Source organism: Geotrypetes seraphini, chromosome 7 (genome assembly GCF_902459505.1).
Source record: "Geotrypetes seraphini chromosome 7, aGeoSer1.1, whole genome shotgun sequence".
In the NCBI taxonomy this organism is placed as follows: Eukaryota; Metazoa; Chordata; class Amphibia; order Gymnophiona; family Dermophiidae; genus Geotrypetes; species Geotrypetes seraphini.
In genome coordinates, this window is record NC_047090.1 from 37,319,752 (window position 1) to 37,343,209 (window position 23,458).

The 23,458-nt window shown below is 42.6% G+C and overlaps 1 protein-coding gene across 8 annotated transcripts in view; it reads left to right on the forward strand.

Moving 5' to 3' along the window:
* The window catches only part of LOC117364282, a 202,894-nt gene that overhangs the window by 23,654 nt on the left and 155,782 nt on the right, over positions 1-23,458 (forward strand). For all 8 annotated transcript variants that reach the window (XR_004540203.1, XM_033953322.1, XM_033953325.1 and 5 more), the window contains exon 4: positions 8,087-8,240. Coding sequence is in view for 7 of the 8 variants with exons in the window: in XM_033953322.1 (XP_033809213.1) it covers positions 8,087-8,240 (154 nt within the window). In the remaining variant the exon portion in view is untranslated. The remainder of the gene's footprint in view (positions 1-8,086; positions 8,241-23,458) is intronic.

Sequence of the window (23,458 nt, forward strand, 5' to 3'; positions counted from 1 at the left end):
AAAATGTTTCTCATTTTTATATCTGCTACACCAGCCCGATATGTCTCTGTTTTTTAACCATTAAACAGTAATGCATAAAGAAAAAAAAAAAAAAGAACAAAGACTTTTAACCAGGTAACTGAATCTCACTGTTTAATTATCTGAGCAAGAAATGTGGAACAAATCTGCTGATTTGTACTTAAGCAAGAAAAACCACTTGAAGGAGAGGCTTATGTGGTCCCTTGAGCTACAATAATAAGCAACATAATTATATTGGTTCAATAGATTTTATCCCACAAGGAAATAAACATGTATTAGTTCACTATGGAGAACTATACGTAGATGGCATATTACTACAGTATAAACACCACACATCTGGATCTCCTTTTGAGGAGATGTCCGGGGGTCCGCACGGCTTTTCAAAACCCGGGGCAGAGCTGGGGGGCTAGGGTGGGACTGGGTCCTAACAGGGCGGGGATGGGTAGAACTGGGTGGGCCTGCTGGCGGATTTAAGGGGTCCGGATTTTCCAAATGGAAAATCTGGTAATATACCCAAAAGCAAATTTAAACAATACGGTGAACAAGATCTGAACATTCATTGGCTAGGTAGAACGGTGAAGTCTCTGGGGAGATGCATCCATTAATATGCTCTAAATTGATTTAACTCACATTAATCAATGCTATGCCGATTAATTGCATAACAAAATTCCATTAAAATGGAGGCATGAACTGAACAGAGGAAAAAAAAACCCCCTATCGGATTAAACCAAATGAAAAAAAGAAAACAAACAAATTAATGAGTTTTGGCTCTTGTACATCATTCATTCTAATCTCTAATCAGAAATGTTGTATGCATTCTTCCAAGGCCAGCTCAGAACATTATGGCATCCCAGTCCCACTTCTGTTTTGATGTCGCCATACCCCACCCCTCCAAATTAGCTCCTCCCTCCCTCCTCTGATACTACTGTCCTAGGGTTACCAGAGGTCCTGGAAAACCTGGACATGTCCCCTTTTTAGGACGGGCTTTCCAAAACCCATAACTTGTCCAGGTTTTGGAAAGTCCCGAGCTCTGGGTGCGTCTGGAGGGTCTTCAGCAAGCGTGCGCGGATGACTTTACACACATCTGCGCATGCTGGAGGTCCTCCAGACATGGCCTGGAGGCCAGGAAAAAAAAAGAGACAAGGCTTTTGGGGGGTGGGGCTGGAAGCGGAATGGGGCAGGGCTGGGGGGCAGAATGGGACGGGACCATGCATCTGGATTTGTTCATCATTAAATATGGTAACCCTTTACTGTCCAGTCCAACAGGATGTGATTTCATAAGCCAACTGCCGCGAGGAGGGAAGACCAGCGTCAGTATCAAGCAGCAGTATCAGGAGGGAGGAGGGAAGTGCTGCACTTACCTCCTCCCTCCTTTGACACAGACATAGAAACATGATAATAATAATAATAATAATAATAACAACTTTATTCTTTTATACCACCATACCCAGAAGTTCTAGGCGGTTTACACTAAGAAGAGCTGGACATTCAGCAAAATAGAATCATACAGTAAAAATGCAATTACAAACAATTAGAACTCTAATTAAGTAATAAATTTGTCGAACAAAGTGGTCTTAATTAACTTCTGAAAAGGACAATAAGACATAGCTTGGTAAATACATTTACCTAACCAAGATTGCAGTTTGCCTGCTTGAAATGCTAAAGTCCTATCTAAGAAGGTCTTATATCTTCTACACCCATTAATTTTTGGATAGGCAAATAGGTGAGAACTTCTCGTTTCCCTTGATGGTCTATACAACACAAAGTGAGGAAGAAGATAAGCTGGAGACAATCCCGATATCAGCTTAAAGCAGATGCAAGAAAATCTGAATAATACTCTTGCCTCCAACAGCAGCCAATGCAGTAAACGATAGTATGGACTAATGTGGTCATTCTTTTTTAAACCAAAAATCAATCGGACAGCCGTTTTTTGAATTATCAATTTCCTTAAAAATTTGTGGGGAGCTCCAAAGTAAATGATGTTACAGTAATCCAAAATTGATAAAATTAGTGCCTGCACCAATAATCTAAACAGCCCATCTAGTCTTCCCATCCACAGTAACCATTATCTCTTTCTCTCTCAGAGATCCCACGTGTCTATCCCAGGCCCTCTTGAATTCAGACACAGTCTCTGTTTCCACCCCTCTTCTGGGAGACTGTTCCACCCTTTCCGTAAAAAAGTATTTCCTTAGATTACTCTTGATCCTATCACCTCTTAACTTCATTCTATGCCCTCTCATTCCAGAGTTTCCTATTAAATGAAAGAGACTCAACTCATGCGTATTTACATTACGTAGGTATTTAAACTTCTCTATCATATCTTCTCTCTCCTGCCTTTCCTCCAAAATATATAGATTGAGATCTTTAAGTAGGTCCCCATACGCCTCATGACGAAGACCACACACCATTTTAGTAGCCTTCTTCTGGACAGACTACATCCTGTTTATCTTTTTCAAGGTGCGGCCTCCAGAATTGTATACAATATTCTAAATGAGTCTTATACAGGGGCATCAATACCTCCTTTTTCCTACTGGCCATACCTCTCCCTATGTAACCTAGCATCCTTCTAGCTTTCGCCATTGTCCTACCACCTTTATAGCGACTGACCTATGAATCCACATCCTGTCAGGACTGAGAAGTAGTGTTGAAGGAGGGAGGATGAGGAGAGTGCTCAAGCCGCATCTCGTAGCTTACCTTATGGGCTGGTGATGTCGCTGCCTTGGATGTATGATGACCTTTAGCGCTGGCATCCTGGGACAAACTGAAGGTTCATCAAGCCCAGTATCCTGTTTCCAACAGTGGCCAACCCAGGCCTCAGTACTTGGCAGAAACCCAAAGAGCAGCAATATTCCAGAGCTGTGATGTCATAATACCTCATTCCACCAATACCTAAGAGCCAACCTCATCAGTGATGTCACAATGGCTTGATTGTCCTATACTTAAGAACATAAGAATTGCCATCAAGACCAGTATCCTGTTTCTAACAGTGGTCAACCCAGGTCCAACAGGTTTCCTGAGGGGAGTGCAGGGGAAGAGAAGTAGCCTTAGCTAAGTGTTTCTCTGAGGTGGGTAACTCGAAGCAGTCAAGTCAGCCTCCACGAATTAATAATATGTGGACAGAAGACTACCAAGTTTGAAGAGAACCTTACAATGTATTCCTTTTTTTTTTTTTTTTAACTTTATTTAGTTTTTAATGCCAACAAAAAGTGCAATACAATTTATATACAAATAATAATAATCAACCAAGAACTTATAATCAATCAGTATCTATACAAAAGATAAAAATTCCCTCCCCCATCCATCATTACCATCAGGAATAATACCAAAACAAAAGATATACCCCCCTCCCACTTCCACCCCTCCCCCCGGATGTGTTGGTAAAAAATGCATTCCTAAAATATTTGAACTTGGTGTGTATCCAGAAGGGACTTCAGACGGCATTAGTTGCCATAGTGTTTGGGGCTGGCTAGGAGCCAGCCCTATGAAGAATATTAATTGGGACCTATAATGCATGACAGAAAGAGAGAGCGAGAGAGGGAGAGAGATTCTATTTAAAAGGACTAAGCCTGTGAAGTAACAGCTGACTACAGCCTTTTTGAATACATAAATAAAGTACTTCTGACTTTTACCTGCAACCTGTATGTGTGTGTGTGAACATAAGAACATAAGAATTGCCATACTGGGACAGACCAAAGGTCCATCAAGCCCAGTGTCCTGTTTCCAACAGTAGCCAACCCAGGTCCCCAGCGCCAAGCTAGATCCCAAGTAGCAAAACAGAGTTTATGCTTCTCTTAGGCTTCCGCGGCTGGCATTGTGATTGTAGCAGGTTTTTGGGTCTTGCCGCATCTCTGTCGGACTAAGCGGTGGATTTCCCCAAGCCATCCCAATAATGACCTTTGGGCTTCTCTTGTAGAAAATTATCCTAACCTTTTTTAAGATCCCGCTAGGATAACTGATTTCACCACAGATTCACAGGAAATTCTCACTTGCAAAACTGGGTCATATTTATGTAGCTGGTCCCTTAGAGCAGTGTTTTTCAACCTTTTTTTGGGCAAAGGCACACTTGTTTCATGAAAAAAATCACGAGGCACACCACCATTAGAAAATGTTAAAAAATTTAACTCTGTGCCTATATTGACTATATATAAAGTAATTCTCTTGAATAGGAATCAAATAAACACAAAGAAAGTATTTTATAATGCTGCCACCGCCAACAACACCGTTGGTGGCGGTGGCACTCAAGTGGCTAAAGAGCCGCAGTTTTCCGGCCTAGGGACAACACTGGAGGGTGGCCAGCTGTGCACCCCCTTGGGACGTAAACCCGGGGTGGGGCAGACCGCCCCCCCCCCACCCTGGTATGCCACTATCTGTACCTCACTCCCTCCCTATGACCAAAAATTCTCCTTTCTTCTATTCCCCGTGTACACAACCATCTCTTTCCCTCCCTTCCTCTCTCCAAAGTCCACGCCTTCTGTGTCCAAACACTCATTCCCTCCCCCACCTCAGCATCTCTTTCCCTCCCTTCCTCTCTCCCAAGTCCATTTATTCTGTGTCCAAAAACGCATTCCCTCCCCCACCTCAGCATCTCTTTCCCTCCCTTCCTCTGTCCCAAGTCCATTTCTTGTGTCCAAAAACGCATTCCCTCCCCCACCTCAGCATCTCTTTCCCTCCCTTCCTCTCTCCCAAGTCCATGCCTTCTGTGTCCAAAAACCCATTCCCTCCCCCACCTCAGCATCTCTTTCCCTCCCTTCCTCTCTCCCAAGTTCATGCCTTGTGTCCAAAACGCACTCCCTCCCCCCTTTTGTGTTCCGTGTTTGCCTCCCAGCCCATCTTTGCAACTTTCTCAGCAAAACGAAGCTCAAGCCGCGAGGCTTGTCTTCTGCTTCCTGTCTGCCCTGCCGCACACAAATAGCCGAACGGAAGTATTCTCCGACGTCAGCACTGACGTCGGAGGGCAGGCTTTGCTTAAGCCCTCCCTCCGACGTCAGCGCTGACATCGGGGAACGCTTGCGATCGGCTATATGTTAGCTGCAGGGCAGGCAGGAACAGAAGACGAGCCTCGCGGCTCGAGATGTATTGAACTCCGCGGGTCCCCCGTCCAGCTCTCTCCTGTCCACGTGGGGCGGACCGCCCCTCTCCCTAGACTGGTGGTACTGCCCTGATGGCGGCCCTGACCGTACGGCACACCAGGCAACATCTCGCGGCACACTAGTGTGCCGCGGAACAGCGGTTGAAAAACACTGCCTTAGAGAATTCGATGAGCTCTGAAGAGGACGGAGGAAGAGCGCTCTTCTCACATCCTGCTGTAGGTCTTGAGGAGTAGGCGGAAGAAACTTTTTTCAAGGTCCTGGTTCATGGAGGATGACTCAGTGCCTCACTGCTCTTCAGCTTCTGCTTTGAGGCACTTAGTCACTCCAAGGTGAGGTTACTTTCTATTCCAGATAACTATGGTTAAAAATGCAAATTACTGGGTCAATCAGTGGATGGAGCAGTTCGTCTGTTATTTTCACAGAAAAAATGAAAAACAATAAAATGATATATTCTCTTCCTCTGCTTTTGAGATGCTTGAGACATTTGTCTTCCTCTCTTATTTCTATAATAGGACGTCTCACGGTAGCTCTCCATGGCTTGGTATGCTTCTCTGTCCCTGGAATGATGCTACGAGGGGGCGCTGAAAAGTTCTCAGCCCAACCAACCAAATTCCTAAATTCTGTGCATTATTTTGCCATTGCAGCTGAAAAAGTGTTCTCTTATTTCATTAAGTGCCAATTTGCAGAAACAAAATTCTCTGTTTTGACATTGTTTCAGATCATTGATTGAACCATACCCACGTCATTCTCTTCTTGGTTGGGCTGAGAACTTTCAGCACCCCCTTGTAATGTGAAGACTTTCAGTCTCTGGTAACCAAAGCTGAGATTGTGATGTCATAATGCCTCATTCCACCAATAGGAGCCAGCCTCTTCAGTGATGTCACAATGACTTGATTGTCCTATATTTGGCTCACTTTTATGACATACAAGGGGGTGCTGAAAAGTTCTCAGTCCAACCCACCAGCTTCCTATATTCTGAGCGGTATTTTGCCACTGTAGCTGAAAAGAGTGCAATCTTATTTCGTTAAATGCCAGTTTGCAGAAACAAAATTCTATGTTTTTGACGTCGTTTCAGATCATTGAGTAAACCATACCCACGTCATTCTCTTCTTGGTTGGGCCGAGAACTTTTCAGCAGCCCCTCGTAAGTATCTATTGACAACGGTGGTGTTTCTGAACTCAAGGGGACTCCTTTTTAGAAATCTGTTCAACAGGCTTTCTAGCAAGCATGCCAAGACTCCTGTCCCCACACATTTCAACTGATCCTAGGCCTCATCAGCTGGAACGCTTTTGGCTATGAATCTCTTCCCTAGCTGCTCACAGGCCTCCAGCTCTAATCCCCCTCAACTTGTATCATATGAAAGAAAGAAAGTGACGCACAGAACTTCTCTCAGTTTGGAAAGTCACTCATTTTAGTTTTAGCTCAAGATCAGTTTGATACTTTAGGGTAGTGATTCCCAACCCTGTTCTGGAGGACCCCCAGGCCAGTCAGGTTTTCAGGATACATACATAGTAACATAGTAGATGACAGCAGATAAAGACCCTTCAGTCTGCCCAATCTGATTCAATTTAAATTTTTAAATTTTTTTCTTAGCTATTTCTGGTCAAGAATCCAAAGCTCTACCCGGTACTGTGCTTGGGTTCCAACTGCCAAAATCTTCGTTAAAACCTACTCCAGCCCATCTACACCCTCCAAGCCACTGTAGCCCTCCCTAGCCCATCCCCCATACACAAGTGCAAGTCTGCCAAGTAATATTATTTTCTGATTCTAGATCCTCTGTGTTCATCCCACGCTTCTTTGAACTCAGTCACCATTTTCCTCTCCACCACCTTTCTCGGGAGCGCATTCCAGGCATCCACCACCCTCTCTGTAAAGTAGAATTTCTTAACATTGCTCTTGAATCTACCACACCTCAACCTCAAATTATGTCCTCTGGTTTTACCATTTTCCTTTCTCTGGAAAAGATTTTGTTCTACGTTAATACCCTTCAAGTATTTGAATGTCTGAATCATATCTCCCCTGTCCCTCCTTTCCTCTAGGGTATACATATTCAGGGTTTCCAGTCTCTCCTCATACGTCTTCTGGCGCAAGCATCCTATCATTTTCGTCGCCCTCCTCTGGACTGCTTCAAGTCTTCTTATGTCCTTCGCCAGATACGGTCTCCAAAACTGACCACAATACTCCAAGTGGTCCAATACTCCAATACTTGTCAACTCACCAATGACCTGTACAGGGGCATCAACACCTTCTTCCTTCTACTGGCTACGCCTCTCTTTATACAGCCCAGCATCCTTCTGGCAGCAGCCACTGCCTTGTCACACTGTTTTTGCGGCTTTAGATCTTCGGACAGTATCACCCCAAGGTCCCTCTCCCCGTCCGTGCATATCAGCTTCTCACCTCCCAGCATATAGGGTTCCTTCTGATTATTAATCCCCAAATGCATTAGCCCTAATGAATAGGCATGAGAGAGATCTGCATATAATGGAGGTGCCAGGCATGCGAATCTGCTCCAGGCATATTCATTAGGGCTGTCCTGAAAACCCGACTGGCCTGGGAACCACTGCTTTAGGGTCAAAATATTCCCCAATGCCTGAAAATCCTGGCTACTGAGCTCTTGACCTACTTGGAGGCATAAAAGAGGTGGAAGACCACTTTCCTTCCAAAACTCTCCTATTTGTTAACTCCACAACCTTCTCAACTCTACCCTTGTCAACTCCAGGGAACCTAAGTGTGGGCTCTTTTGTGATTGAGTTTGACATCCCTGCTTTAAGGGCAATTCCATAACAAGACTTCTTAAAGTTTGCTTTATTGAATTCCTTTGGCATTCTTAGAGATCGAAGATCCTTTTTGCTTTCTTAGTTGATATGTGTGTTGTATACGTACTGCACCATCACTGATAGTCAGGATAAGCATCATTTGAATGTCAGCGATGGAGACCTTTCATGATTAATCATATCATGATTTGTGTGTTTTGACAGTGGACTCCCAAAGTTCCACCTGCAGATAAGAAGCAGCCAATGCCAGAATCAACTTTAAACCTCATAGCCATTTTGGAAGACTTGTCCAGAAAATCAAAGTCATCCATCATAAACATGGAGGCTCCAGCGGAAGTGGATTTTGAGCCGTATCCAGGTGCAGTATCTCTCATGACTTTCCCTCTACAAATATCACAAAATAAGAACAACAAAAAAGCCAGAGAAATGATAGGTTTAGTGCTTTAGAACTATAGAGAATATTTTACCATGATACCTTATTGTCACTTGAAGAGAGAGAATTTTTATTATGATTCTCAACTTCATAAATACTAGTTCTGAAATGCACTCGTACATTGAATTTCATATTTTTATATTCCTCCTTCTCCTTTTAATTTTAGTTTATTGGAAACCAGATTTGGGATTCTCCAGAAGACAACAGGGGAAAATGCAGTCATAAAAGATTAGCATAAGAACATATGAATAGCCTTACTGGGTCAAACCAATGGTCCATCAATTCTCATGGTGGCCAATCCAGGTCCCTAGTACCTGGCCAAAACCCAAGAGTAGCAACAATCCACGTTACCGATCCAAAACAAGCAGTGGTTTTCCCCATGTCTTTCTCAATAACAGACTATGGACTTTTCCTCCAGGAACTTGTCCAAACCTTTCTTAAAACCAGCTATGCTATTCACTCTTACCACAACCTCTGGCAAAACATTCCAGAGCTTAACTATTCTCTGAGTGAAAAAATATTTCTTCCTAGTGGTTTTAAAAGTATTTCCCTGTAACTTTATCGAGTGTCCCCTAATCTTTGTAATTTTTGAGTGAAAAATCGATCCACTTGTACCCATTCTACTCCACTCAGGATTTTGTAGACATCAATCATATCTCCCCTCAGCCTTCTCTTTTCCAAGCTGAAGAGCCCTAACCATTTTAGTCTTTCCTCATACGAGAGGAGCTCCATCCTCTTATCATCTTGGTAGCTCTTCTTTGAAACTTTTCTAGTGCCGCTATATCTTTCTTGAGATAAAGAGACCAGAATTGAACGTAATACTCCTGGTGAGGTTGCACCATGGAACTATACAGGGGCATTATAACATTCTTAGTCTTGTTAACCATCCCTTTTTTAATAATTCCTAGCATCTCCAAAGATGGTACTTCACACAAACCCTACCACAGTCTTTTTCTTGTACAAATTCTTCCCCTCACTCACCCACTCTTCTACAATGGTGATAGCAATCCAGCACTAGAGCAGTCTATATTATAGACATATTGGTCAATATTTTTGTTTTAAACACTGACCGTTGTGGGCAAAATTAGACTCTGACTGAAAATTAAGGGCTCCTTTTACTAAGCTTTGATAGCATTTTTAGCGCGCGCTAAACCTGCTACACAGCTAGAACTAATGCCAGCTCAATGCTGGCGTTAGCGTCTAGCATGCGGCAATTTTGTGTGTGCTAAAACCGCTATCGCAGCTTAGTAAAAGGAGCCCTAATATGTGATATTACCTCACTTTTTTTATGCTGATTCCAGAACCGGTCTTAGTTTTCTTCTATTGCGTACAGGTTTTTTCCCCACAATTATACTTCAAAGATTTATTGTTGTGCCAGTAGGTAATGCGTATTGTAAGAGGGAAATTTCTCAATACAGACCTGAAGAATACACGGCGACTACAATTAGTGCAAAATACAGCGATCAGACTGATCCTCGGGTTGAAGAAGTTCGACCATGTTACACCTTCCTACCGACTTCTGCATTGGCTGCCGATGGAGGCACGTGTGAAGTTCAAGTTTGGTTGTCTCTATTTCAAGGTACTATTCGGTTTAGGTCCTAAGACCTTTTCTCTTTCTCAGCCAACAGACATAAGAGAAGTTCACACTCAAATTTTGTCTCCCCTCCGGCTAGAGGATGTAAATTCAAAAGACATCATCAACATCTCTCTCACACTAGGAGGCATTATGGGGTAAAGATCTAGAACAATTGCTTACGTCTACTACTTATGGGGAATTTAGGAAACGCCTAAAACATATCTGTTCCTAAAGTACTTAGGCAACTAGCCTCATCCCACAATAACTGATCCCTAGAGCTGTTAACCTAGTTTCTAACTTTGTTAAATCCACTCAATTTGTAGCATCTTTCAATCAATGTTAACTGGCAGAACATTGTTAAATGTTTTCAATCTGTAACATCTTCTAATTATTGTAAACCGCATAGAACTTCACGGTCCTGCGGTATATAAACTGTTATATTATTATTATTATTATTAAGCGTTTAGGCTGGCACAACTGTTGTGCTAGTCGTTATTGTGTGACCTTGGAAGTGTTTATCTCAGACGCTTGCATTACCAGTGCTGTTCTCGTTTTATTTCTCTGTTGTGATTGCAGGTCCTACGATGTCTACACCAGGGGTGTCAAAGTCCCTCCTCGAGGGCTGCAATCCAGTCGGGTTTTCAGGATTTCCTCAATGAATATGCATGAGATCTATCAGCATACAATGGAAGCAGTGCATGCAAATAGATCTCATGCATATTCATTGGGGAAATCCTGAAAACCCGACTGGATTGCGGCCCTTGAGGAGGGACTTTGACACCCCTGGTCAACATGCAAGTGTGTGAACAATCCAAATGTTTTCTGTTACATTTGTGGAAATTATACAGTGCTTAAGCAAAGAACGGATATAACAGACTTTGTGAAAAAGCTTACTATGCTTATTTTAAGGTGAAACTTGGTGACCAGGATAAGGCATGGGCGCCAAAGAAAGTTTACCGCTATTGTGTTGAGAGGTTAAGATTGTGGACAAAAGGAAAGAAAACGTGCATGCCATTTGCAATCCCTATGGTGTGGAGGGAGCCTATAGCACACCTTAATGACTGTTACTTCTGTTTAGTTAATGTTCAGGGGTGCAATTCAAAAAATAACCAAATTGTGTATCCAAGCATTCCTTCAGCCATTAGGCCAGTTCCACATGGAGAAGACCTGCATGCTCCTCTTCCTCCAGCTGTTTTAGAGAACCTGGCAGAACATGATGGTATAAGTCAGGGCTGCCCAAGTCCATTCCTCGAGATCTACTGGCAGGCCAGGTTTTCAGGATATCCACAATGAACAAGCATGAGAGAGATTTGCCTGCACTGCCTTCATGGTATGCAAATCTCTCTCATGAATATTCATTGTGGATATCCTGAAAACCTGGCCTGCCAGTAGATCTCGAGGACCGGACTTGGGCAGCCCTGTTGTAAGTGAACTTGATGCAATCACCAAAGATGATACTGATGATGTCTACTAGCCTGAATACGATTTTACTCCACAACGGTTCTCTCAGAGTGAAAATGATCTAGTACGTGATTTGAATTTGTCTACGGAATCTGCAGAACTACTTGGTTCTCGGCTTAAAAGTAAGAATCTTCTGGAACCAGGAACACATTACTCATGGTACAGACACAGAGAAAAAAAACAACTAGTTCCTTTATTCTCACAGAACGATTCCTTGGTTTACTGCAATAACATAAACAAGTTAATGCACTTCTATGGCACTAAACATGATCCTACTCAGTAGAGACTTTTTATAGACTCATCAAAGAGGAGCCTCAAAGGCGTGTTACTGCATAATGGGAATGTGTATGGGTCCATTCCTGTGGCCCATTCAGTTCAAATGAAAGAGACATTCGAGAACATGAAGCTACTTTTAACAAGTATCCAGAATGAGGAACACAAATGGCTTATTTGCGGTGACTTCAAAGCTATAAGAATACTATTAGGACAAGCTGGGTTCACAAAAATGCCTTGTTTTCTATGTGAATTGGACAGTCGGGCAAAGCAAAGACATTGGAGTGTGAGAGTGTGGCCAGAGCGGCAAACTTTTGTGCCTGGAACTAAAAACATCTTGCATGAACCGCTTGTAGACCCCCCAAAAGTCCTGCTTCTACTACTATGCATCAAATTGGGCTTGATGAAGCAGTATTGTAAGGGCTCTACCACAGGATGGGACCTGCTTAAAGTACCTTTCTAAGAAATTACATTTCATCACACAAGAAAAATTGAAAGCTGGAATTTTTGTTGGTCCTCAAATAAAGAAACTGATGAAAGATGAAGATTTTGATAAAACAATGAATGAGAGAGGAAAAGACGCATGGACCGCCTTCTGATCTGTTACTGAAAACTTTCTAGGGAATAACGAAGATCCTAATTACTGGGCCATTGTTGAAACAATGTTGGAAAATTTCAAGAAGTTGTTTTGTAACATGAGTATAAAAGTTCACTTTCTACATTCCCATATCGACTACTTTCTGGAAAATCTGAGACATTATAGTGAAGAGCAAGGTGAACGTTTTCACCAAGATATTGAGGAGGTACCAGGGGAGATGGAATGAAACTACGATGGCCAACTACTGTTGGATGTTGAAGAGGGACAGTCAAGACCTGCAAGGAAGTCAAAGAGGAGAAAGTTTGAAAATTAATGGAACACTGTTGGCTTTTTGTTTTGATATAGGGTAGTCAAGAAATAAATTAGGGCAGTTCTTTACAGTATTTTTCAAATGCATTTGTAATAAAAATTGACCTTGTGTGAAATGGTGCTTGAATACATTTGTGCTTACAGTAGTTAAAATCGTGAAAACATAACTTATTTTGGGTAAAAACCTGACGTGATAGGCAAAAATGGAAGTCATTTCTAGAATCAGCATAAAAAATTGATCCAAGAACAACTACGTTTAAGAAATCTGTTTAAGAAAGTTTTAAAATGCAGACTAGTGTATTCAATGCCAGGTCTGATCTGGGCACCCGCATTGAATATCCAGGGTCAGGATGGCATGTGCTGGTTGCCAGATCTTATGCAGGTCCCAGCCAGTGTTCGGCAGGGACCCAGATATTTATGTGAGTCCCAGCTGATTCAGCCAAGACCTGCAAAAGGAGAAGCAGGTGTCCTCAGCCCTTCTGAGCCCCTCCTCCCGTCTGATCTTCATCCTCCCTCCTTCCCCCACCCAAGACAAAAAGAGCACCCGTTAAACCCCCCCAACCCCCTGTGTCTACTCTTGATTGCCTTTGTGATCTAGTGGGTCCTACGGGCAAGAGCAATGCTCACTCGCCTCTGTCCTTCATGGCTCTGGCTTCAAAATGGCTGCCACAACCTCTAGCCGCAGCATCGCACTACTAGCAAGTACCACAAGACTTCTGCTGGAAGTTGTGGTGGCCATTTTGAGGTCAAAGCACCTCTTACTCTTGCTATGCCACTGAGTTTGTGAATCTATTATATACTACCTGGATATCTGGTCAGAGATGTCTTCGGGCTCATTTCTGAAATGCCAGATAATACAATGTATTGGAATCTTGTGAGAAGGAAATGAACTAAAAAAATCCATAGTTATAACTATTAGTATTATTGTTTCACTGGTCATTAGGCAAGGCATAATCATTTCATCTATCATGAACTGCAGAAAGGAATATGCACAGTATTATATATATATATATATGACATGCACAATTTCCAGGATATGCCATGTGTCTATCCAGCTGGGTTTGCAAGCGGTTAGGAGAAGATGCAAGAAGGAATTCAGGAATTAATTATAGGGAGCAGCGGGGGCTATGATGTTCTCAGTATAAATCTTGAAGATAAGCGTCTTAAGAAATACACGTTACACCACTTGCAGGATTAATGGCGTACTCCTATAAACTGATGTGGTAAATGTTTCAGATCAAAAATTAAACATCATGAATCGATACGGAGCACTACGTATTGCCTGTAAAGAGATCTCATTAATCTCTAATTGTTACTGTTTATTTTAATGATAGTTTGAAGGGAAAGCACGAGGTCAACCGGGGTCTCTGGCAACGCGCCAGGAATGAAACCGGGCTGATCTGAAAGTCCTTATTTACCAACATGCTTAATTAATCTATGAAGAAATGCTCGCTGCTTGCCACAGACTTGCACAGCAGAACTCTCTAAAGGAAAATTCTCTAAAATGTAGTTTTCGGACCCTGCTGTTCCAATGTCATTATCAAAACTGTTGTCTGTATGCACGCAAGAAGTGCAATACTGGCTTTGACCAATATCCTGTTTCCATAAGAAGCCAATCCAGATAACAAATACAGTGAAACATGCCCCAAAGTAGAAATATTTCATGCGTCTTACCTCCAGGGAAAAGAGGTGGCTTTCCCTAGGCCCACCTTAATAATAGTTTGTGGATTTAACCTCCAAGAACGTGTCCAAACCTTTCTTAAACATAGCTACATTCAGGGGACCAAATTCATGAAAAGGCGCTAAGAGCATTAGGGAGCACAATCAGTTAGTGAACGCAATCACGTTAACGTGTTAAACACTAAAGATGCCCATTATATACCTATGGGTGTCTTTAGTGGTTAGCCCGCGCTAATGCATGATAAATTCTCCCCTAACTGTTTTTACCAGTTTATTTGGTTCAGTATAACTATATGTTCAAATACCATATGTTCAAATACTTGAAGGGTATTAACGTAGAACAAAATCTTTTCCAGAGAAAGAAAAATGGTAAAACCAAAGGACATAATTTGAGGTTGAGGGGTGGTAGATTCAGGGGCAATGTTAGGAAATTCTACTTTACAGAGAGGATGGTGGATGCCTGGAATGTGCTCCTGAGAGAGGTGGTGGAGAGGAAAACGGTGACTGAGTTCAAAGAAACGTGGGATGAACGCAGAGGATCTAGAATCAGAAAATAATATTAAAAATTGAACTAAGGCCAGTACTGGGCAGACTTGCACGGTTTGTATATGGCCTTTGGGGAGGGATGGGCTGGAGAGGGCTTCAATGGCTGGGAGGGTTTAGATGGGCTGGAGTTGGTTATGACAGAGATTTCAGCAGTTGGAACCCAAGCACAGTACCGGGTAGAGCTTTGGATTCTTGCCCAGAAATAGCTAAGAAGAAAAAAATAAAAAAAATTTAAATTGAATCAGGTTGGGCAGACTGGATGGACCATTCGGGTCTTTATCTGCCGTCATCTACTATGTTACTATGTTATGTTGCTATGTTGAGTGAAAAAAAATATATACAAGGGAGTGCTGAAAAGTTCTCAGCCCAACCAAGAAGAGAATGATGTGACAGAGTTGAAAAATAAAACAAACAAACCCCCCCCCCCCCCAGCATGGGATGAATACAGAGGATCTCTAATTAGAAAATAATGGTATATATTGAAAAGCTAAGGCCAGTACTGGGCAGTCTTGCATGGTCTGTGTCCCGTAAATGGCCATTCGGTTGAGGATGGGCTAGGGAGGGTTTGACGGTTGGGATGGTTTAGATGGGCTGGAGTGCGCTTTGACAGAGACTCCAGTAGAAAGAACCTAAGCATAGCACAAAGCTTTAGGTTTCTGGCCCAGAAATATCTAAGAAAAAGGACAATTTAAATTAAATCACTAATATATAGAGAATTTACAGTTGCGCAGACTGGACGGACCATTTAGGTCTTTATCTGCTATCATTTGCTATGCACTATATGGTTCAGTAATCTGAAATAATGTCAAAAACAGAGAATTTTGTTTCTGAAAATTGGCACTTAATGAAATAAGATCACACTCTTTTCAGCTACAGTTGGTTGGTTGGGCTGAGAACTTTTCAGCACCCCCTCGTATGTAATAATAATAATTTTAATAATAATAATAATGTTATTTTTTGTATACCGCTATACCAAAAAAGGTTAAAAGCGGTTCACAGCAAGATAAAAATACAATCAATAAAATTGAAATGACATAAACTAAACTAAACTAAACCTTAGGTTTGTATACCGCATCATCTCAACATTCGCAGAGCTCAACACGGTTAACAAGAATTAGGGTGGAAAGGAACTCCAGTGGAGGGAAAGAAGAAGAAGAAATTTAGAGGACTAGAGTAAACAGAGAGGGAGGAAGAGTTACATTTTTGAGAATAACCAGGTTTTCAGATCTTTACGGAAGAGTTGGAGGGAGCTCAGATTCCTAAGAGGGGAGGTAAGGTTGTTCCAGAGCTCAGTGATTCTAAAAGGGAGGGAGGAACTTAGTTTTCCTAAAAGGGAAACACCTTTTAGAGAGGGAAAGGAAAATTTCAGTTTTTGGGTGGATCTGGTGGAATTGGGGTGAGAGGAGTTCCAAAAAAGAGGAATAAAGGGGAGTAGGATGCCGTGTGGGATCTTGAAAGTAAGGCAGGCACATTTGAAGTGGACTCTGGAGATTATCGGAAGCCAGTGGAGCTTGGACAAAAGCGGTGAGACGTGGTCGAATTTGCTTTTTGCGAAGATAAGCTTAGCAGCGGCATTCTGAATCCGCTGGAGTCTTTGAAGGTTTTTCTTTGTTAGGTTTAGGTAGATAGAGTTGCAATAGTCCAGTCTGGAAAGGATGGTGGATTGGACAAGGACGGCAAAGTGTTTTTGATGGAAACAGGTTCTCACTTTCCTCAGCATGTGAAGGCTGAAGAAACATTTTTTTATTAGGGAGTTGAGGTGATCATTGAAGGAAAGTGTAGAGTCAATGATGACTCCCAGAATTTTACTTGAGTATTCAAGATGCAGAGTGGGGCCAGAGGATAGAGGGATGGAGGTGGGCAGTTGGTCCAATTTTGGGTCGAGCCAGAGAAGTTTTGTTTTGGATTCGTTCAGTTTCATCTGCACAGTGTGGGCCCAGTATTGAAGGTTCAATATACATGAGGATATGTTCGCAGAGAGATTGGTGAGGTTCCGGTCGGTCTCAAGAAGGACAAAGATGTCATCAGCTTAAGTGTAAAGAGTTTCAAGGGGGGAGAGATGGAGGAGTTTGAGGGAGGACATATAAATGTCCTCCCTCATATAAATTCTTCATAGTCTCGCCACACGCACAGAACACGACAATATCATTACACATTAACAATCTAAAGTACCCCATTCAACCAACGATGAAGATTCTAGGAGTAATACTAGACCAAGGACTAACCATGAAGGACCACATAAACTCCTTAATCAAAAGAGGGTTTTTCACTCTCTGGAAACTTAAGTCCATTAAGGCGTACTTCCACACTTCAGCTTTTAGAATTCTAGTACAATCCCTAATACTAAATCACTTGGACTACTGCAACATCACTCATCTGACAATCCCCCAGAAGCAAATGCAAAGACTACAACTGATACAAAATGCAGCAGTCAGGATGATCTTCGGGCTGAAGAAGTCCGATCACATAACCCCTTCCTACCGACTCCTACACTGGCTACCGATGGAGGCGCGCACGAAGTTCAAGCTAGGATGTCTCTGCTTCAAGGTACTAAATGGTCTAGCCCCAAAATACATAACAGATCTCTTCTCATTCCCAACCAACAGACATGAAAGAAAAACACACATGAAATTTGTCTCCCCACCGGCTGGAGGGTGCAAATATAAGAGACACCATCAACAACTGCTATCATATCAAGCTGCCATATGGGGTAAAGACCTAGAAAAACTAATTGCGCACACAAACAACTATGAAGAATTCAGAAAACACCTAAAAACTTACCTATTCTTGAAATACCTAGGTAACGAACCGGAACATCAACCCCCCTCATAACATCACCACACACCTGAACTTGCAACTGTTAACCCCAAACCCCCTAATCACTAAACATGAACACTATACAAACTTACAGAATATTTCTACTTCTGTCTAAACAACTTGGCGCTTCCTGGCCTTGCAACACACAAACTGACGTTAACATTACTAACATCAGATGTACAATGCTATACTCTTTAAGTAGTTGTACGAGAGATACACTGCTATACTCTCTAATTCGCTGTATGAAAAACTTCTCTTGATTGTATTTACAGTTTCTTTATTGTAAACCGCTATACTCTCTAATTCGCTGTATGTAAAACTTCTCTTGATTGTATTTACAGTTTAGTTTATTGTAAACCGCCTAGAAGTCGCAAGATTACAGGCGGGATATAAGAATAAAGTTATTATTATTATTATTATTATTAAATGTTGAAAAGGATAGGAGATAGAGGTGAGCCTTGTGGGACTCCACAGATCGGTTACAGGGAGGAAGAAATGCCCTTCATGTTGACTGTGTAGGAGCGAGAGTGTAAGAACTTCGAGAACCAGTCAAGAACTATGGAGTTAATGCCTATCTCGGTGAGTTGGTAAAGTAGGATATCATGATGGACGACATCAAAAGCTGCAGAGAGGTCGAATTGAAGAAGGATGGCGAACTTGTTGCGAGAATGGAGATGTTGAACTTTTGAGATTAAGGAGGTCAGAAGGGATTCGGTGCTGAAGTTGGGACGGAAGCCGTATTGGTAGGGTAGCAGAATGGTGAATTTTTCAAGGTAGGAAGATAGTTGAGTGGATAAGATGGATTCTAGCATCTTGGTAAGGAGAGGAATGTAGCTGGATGGTGTAGAAGGGTGTAGATCAGGTTTTTTCAGTAGTGGGGTGAAGAAGATATGGCCCATTTCTGGGGAGAATAGGCCCGAATGGAGGGCGGAGTTTATGAGAATGGTAAGAGATGAGATGGCCTGAGGGGGAGTGTTCTCATAAAGGTAGGCAGGGAATGGATCTAAGGTACAATTGCAGGATTTCAGTTTGAGGCAGAGATTATGGACCAGGGATTCAGAGACAAGTTCAAAGGAAGACCAGGATCTGTCAGCTGGGATAGGGTAGGAGTCTGTAAGGATAGGGTTGGGGTCGATTGGAATCAGAGATTTGTAGGAGATTGCAGGAGGGAAGGAGCGCCTCAAGGTTGAGACCTTATCGCTGAAAAATTTTGCCAGAAACTTGGCTGAGGGGGAGGAGGGGAGGATGGAGGCATTTTTGGAGGTTAAGGAACACCAGATGTTAAATAATGTTCTACTCTGGTTGTTGGATTTGGAGATTATGTCACCATAGAAGTTTTTCCTTGCTTTTTTTAGAACAGTATTGTAGAATTTAATATTGACCCTCCAGCAGTGTCTGTCTATAGGGGATTTAGATTTTTTCCATTTTTGTTCCAGAGCTCGGCATTTCTGTTTCAGTTCTCTGTGGTATGGGAGGTACCAAGGGGATTGAGGTCGTAGGGAGAAGTTTTGATCACCCCATCTTAGAAAACCTATGGCAAAATGATAAAGGAGATGAAATGGCTTCCTGATAAAGACTTAATTGATTAGAGCTCTTCTGCTTAGAGAAGAGATGATTGAGACAAGATATAATAACAGTTTATAAAATCATGAGTGGGTGGAATGAGTATTATAGAATGGTGCTCAAATGTAGTACTAAGATGAAAGGACAATTCTTAAAGCAACTGGTAATAGATTAGTATATTTAAGCACGGAATCTTTTTGCCGTAGAATGTAATCAAAGATAATAATTTTCAATTGGGATGTGTGATATCTAAGAAGATCACTTAACATAGTAACATAGTAGATGACGGCAGAAAAAGACCCGAATGGTCCATCCAGTCTGCCCAACCTGATTCAATTTAAATTTTTTTCTTCTTAGCTATTTCTGGGCAAGAATCCAAAGCTCTACCCAGTACTGTGCTTGGGTTCCAACTGCCGAAAACTCCATCAAAACCTATTCCAGCCCATCTATACCCTCCCAGCCATTGAAGCCCTCTCCAGCCCATCCTCCCCCAAACTGTCATATACAGACCATGCAAGTTTGCCCAGTACTGGCCTTAGTTCAATATTTAATATTATTTTCTGATTCTAGATCCTCCGTGTTCATCCCACGCTTCTTTGAACTCAGTCACTTGAGTTCATTGTAATAATTTTCAATTGGGACTAACAAGGATAATAAGAACATAAGAATAGCCATACTGGTCCATCTAGCCCAGTAGCCTGTCTTCATAGTGGCCAATCCAGGTCACAAGTACCTGGCAGAAACCCACATAGTAGCAATATTCCAGAACTCCAAAATTCCATGCATAATCTCAAAGAGTAACAAGGTTCCGGAATCTCAAATAGTAAGAACATTCCATGCTACCGATCCAGGGCAAGCAGTGGCTTCCCCCCATGTTTGTGTCAAAAGCAGACTATGGCTTTTTCCTCCAGGAACTTGTCTAAACCTTTTTAAATAAAAAATAAAAAAAAACAGGTACGCTAATCGTACTTACCACATCTTCTGGCAATGTGTTCCAGAGCTTAGCTATTCTCTGAGTGACAAAATATTTCCTTCTATTGGTATTAAAAGTATCTCCCTGTAACTTCATTGTGCATCCCCTAGTTCATATGAAAAAACAATTTTGGACAAGCTTTCGGAGGATGAGTCTATTAACAGTTATTAGCCAAGTAAACTTGCTTCTGGGAGTGAGCAACTTGGAAATGATCTGCGAGCCAGTTCCAAGAGATCCATATTGACAGCTGTCAGATACAGGATGCTTGGCTTGATCCACCATGGGTTTTGAACCAGCGTGAGACTTCACATGCTCTCATTGACCAGAAACAGACTCCAAAGAGTTCCAAAATATTTAGCTGATAATAATAACAGAATTTATTGAGTCTTATACTCTCAACTATACATTTCACCAAGCACTTTTCATCAGCTCCGTGATGTGGTATCAATTACTTAAAAGGATATTTCCAGCTCTTCTGCCCCTGATTAGGCACTTTCAGAAGCTCTTATTCCCAGGAAGCTCCTTCAGTATCTCACTGTATCTCTCTTTCACAGGCTGCTGCGGTGAAAGCTCCTACGCTCATAGAATTCCTACGAGCATCGGAGCTTTTATCTCAGTGACTTGAAATAAAAAGCCCTAACACAGCTTGATAAAAGGGGGCCTGTATGATTTATACAAAGTACCATCTATTAAAAGGCCTGACTATGCCTTTTGGGGAAATTTCAGGAGACCAGAGACTGGGGAAAATGTTCCAAAGCCTGTCTGCAGACAATGCCTTCTTAGGTTGAGACAGACTTTGGGAGGGGGGGGCCCTCTATAGCATTGGGGCCTAGAAAAATCACCTTATTTGGCACTCCCTAATCAAATGCCAGCCCTGTTTCTAAGCACACACTCTTTTGTAGAAATGGTGGTAGTGGGGGGGAGGTTAGTTATTCAGCCGGTCACATAAACACGATCGAGAAATGGGCAAATGAGGTTTAATGTGGATAACTGTAAGGTGATGCATGTCGGTAACAAAAATCTTATACAGTACATGAATACAGGATGTCCGGTGTGGTACTTGGAGAGATCCCCAGGAAAGAGACTTGGGAGTACTGGTCGACAAGTCAATGAAGCTGTCCGCACAATGTGCGGCGGCTGCGAAAAGAGTGAACAGAATGCTAGGAATGATTAAGAAGGGGATCACGAACAGATCGGAGAAGGTTATCATGGTACACCATCACCTGGAATACTGCGTCCAACACTGGTCACCGTACATGAAGGACACAGTACTTCTCGAAAGGGTCCAGAGAAGAGCGACTAAAATGGTTAAAGGGCTGGAGGAGTTGCCGTACAGCGAGAGATTAGAGAAACTGGGCCTCTTCTCCCTTGAAAAGAGGAGACTGAGAGGGGACATGATCGAAACATTCAAGATAATGAAGGAAATAGACTTAGTAGATAAAGACAGGTTGTTCACCTCTCCAAGGTAGGGAGAACGAGAGGACACTCTCTAAAGTTGAAAGGGGATAGATTCCGTACAAATGTAAGGAAGTTCTTCTTCACCCAGAGACAGGTGGAAAACTGGAACGCTCTTCTGGAGTCTGTCATAGGGGAAAACACCCTCCAGGGATTCAAGACAAAGTTAGACAAGTTCCTGCTGAACCAGAACATACGCAGGTAAGGTAGTCTCAGTTAGGGCACTGGTCTTTGACCTAAGGGCCGCCGCGTGAGTGGACTGCTGGGCACGATGGACCACTGGTCTGACCCAACAGCTGCAATTCTTATGTTCTTATGGTGGTAGCGAGTGTTTTTTTAAACCACTGCTAGCATTATTCCCAGATGTTCAATGACAGGTCATGTCTGGACACCGGCTTTGAATATCTGGGTTTATTATGAGGCCATCTATCTCTTTTGTGGTGAAGTACAATATTCAGAACTGAAGGCCCAGATTCTCAAAACGTCACCCATTAGCTAGGTGACGGTAGGCGCCCTGCCACTACCTAACTTAGGGCTCTTTTTACAAAGCCGCTTTAGTGGCTGCTGCTGCGGTAATCACTACAATGCCCATAGGGATTTAATAGGTGCCAGAGCGCTCGCTGCATGGCAGCTGCTACTGCAGACTTGAAGGTGGCTTAATTGGTTTAATCGGCGCAGTAATTGACTGCGCCGATTAAAAACCAATTAAAAAGCTGTTAAAAAATGAAGGTGCCTAACAATGCCTCCAAAAGCAGAGCCATCGACATGTGTACGGAGGTGTCTTTCAGTGCTTAAGGCCACTGTAGGTGTGGTTAATGCCGGAAATGGCCTTAGGCGCCATTAGGCGCCTGCTTAGATGTGACTCATGGGAAGTTAGGCGCCAGAAATGTAAGCCTTTAAAACCCTGGCCTACATTTCCAGCGTCTACCTTTCACATAGCCGCAATTTTCAAAATGGTGCCGTCGCGTGATGCGACATGCGACCAGTGCTTTTGAAGGTGGGCTGCCGATAATGGTGCTGTTTACAGAACCTGGCCCTAAGTGACAAAGTGTAAAGTTAGGACTGAGTTTTATGTGCTCCGATTTGGCAACTTAACTTAGGCCCTCTTTTAGTAAGCTGCTGTATGTTTTCCATAGCATTATCCTTTGTTAACCGCATTGAACTCATGGCTATGAGGTTTAGAAGGTTCATAGACAAAATCGCGCGAGACAATGGCGCGCAGACAACTGAGCGCAAGGTTGATGGCGCGCCGAAGAAAAGCACTATTTTAAAGGGTTCCGATGGAGGGTGTTGGGGGGGAACCCCCCTATTTTACTTAACAGACATCGCACTGGCGTTGTGGGGGGTTGTAACCCCCCTCATTATACTTGAAACCAAACTTTTTGCCTGTTTTTTAGGGAAAAAGTTCAGTTTTAAGTATAATGTGGGGGGTTACAACCCCCCAAACCCCCCACAACGCCAGCGCAATGTCTGTTAAGTAAAGTGGGGGGGTTCCTCCCCCACCCCCCATCAGAGCCCTTTAAAATAGTGCTTTTCTTCGGCGCGCCGTCAACCTTGCGCTCAGTTGTCTGCGCTCAGTTGTCGGCGCACCGTTGTCTCGCGCGATTTAGTCCCGTCACCGGTCTAGAAATCTGCTATTATGTTATGTTATGTTTCTACCATGGCCAGGGGTGCGAAATGCTTCGACGCTCATAGCAATTCTACGAGCGTCAGGACAGTGTCGTAGAATTTATTTAAAAATGCATTACAACCGTCCAACAACTCTGAGTGGGTCACAGTCCTACATCCATAATTAAAACAATGTCACGAACGATGTGTTCGATTTCAAAAATGAATAAAGAATTATTAAAAAAAAAAAAAACAACAAACTTACAAAAAGACATAAAAGCAAA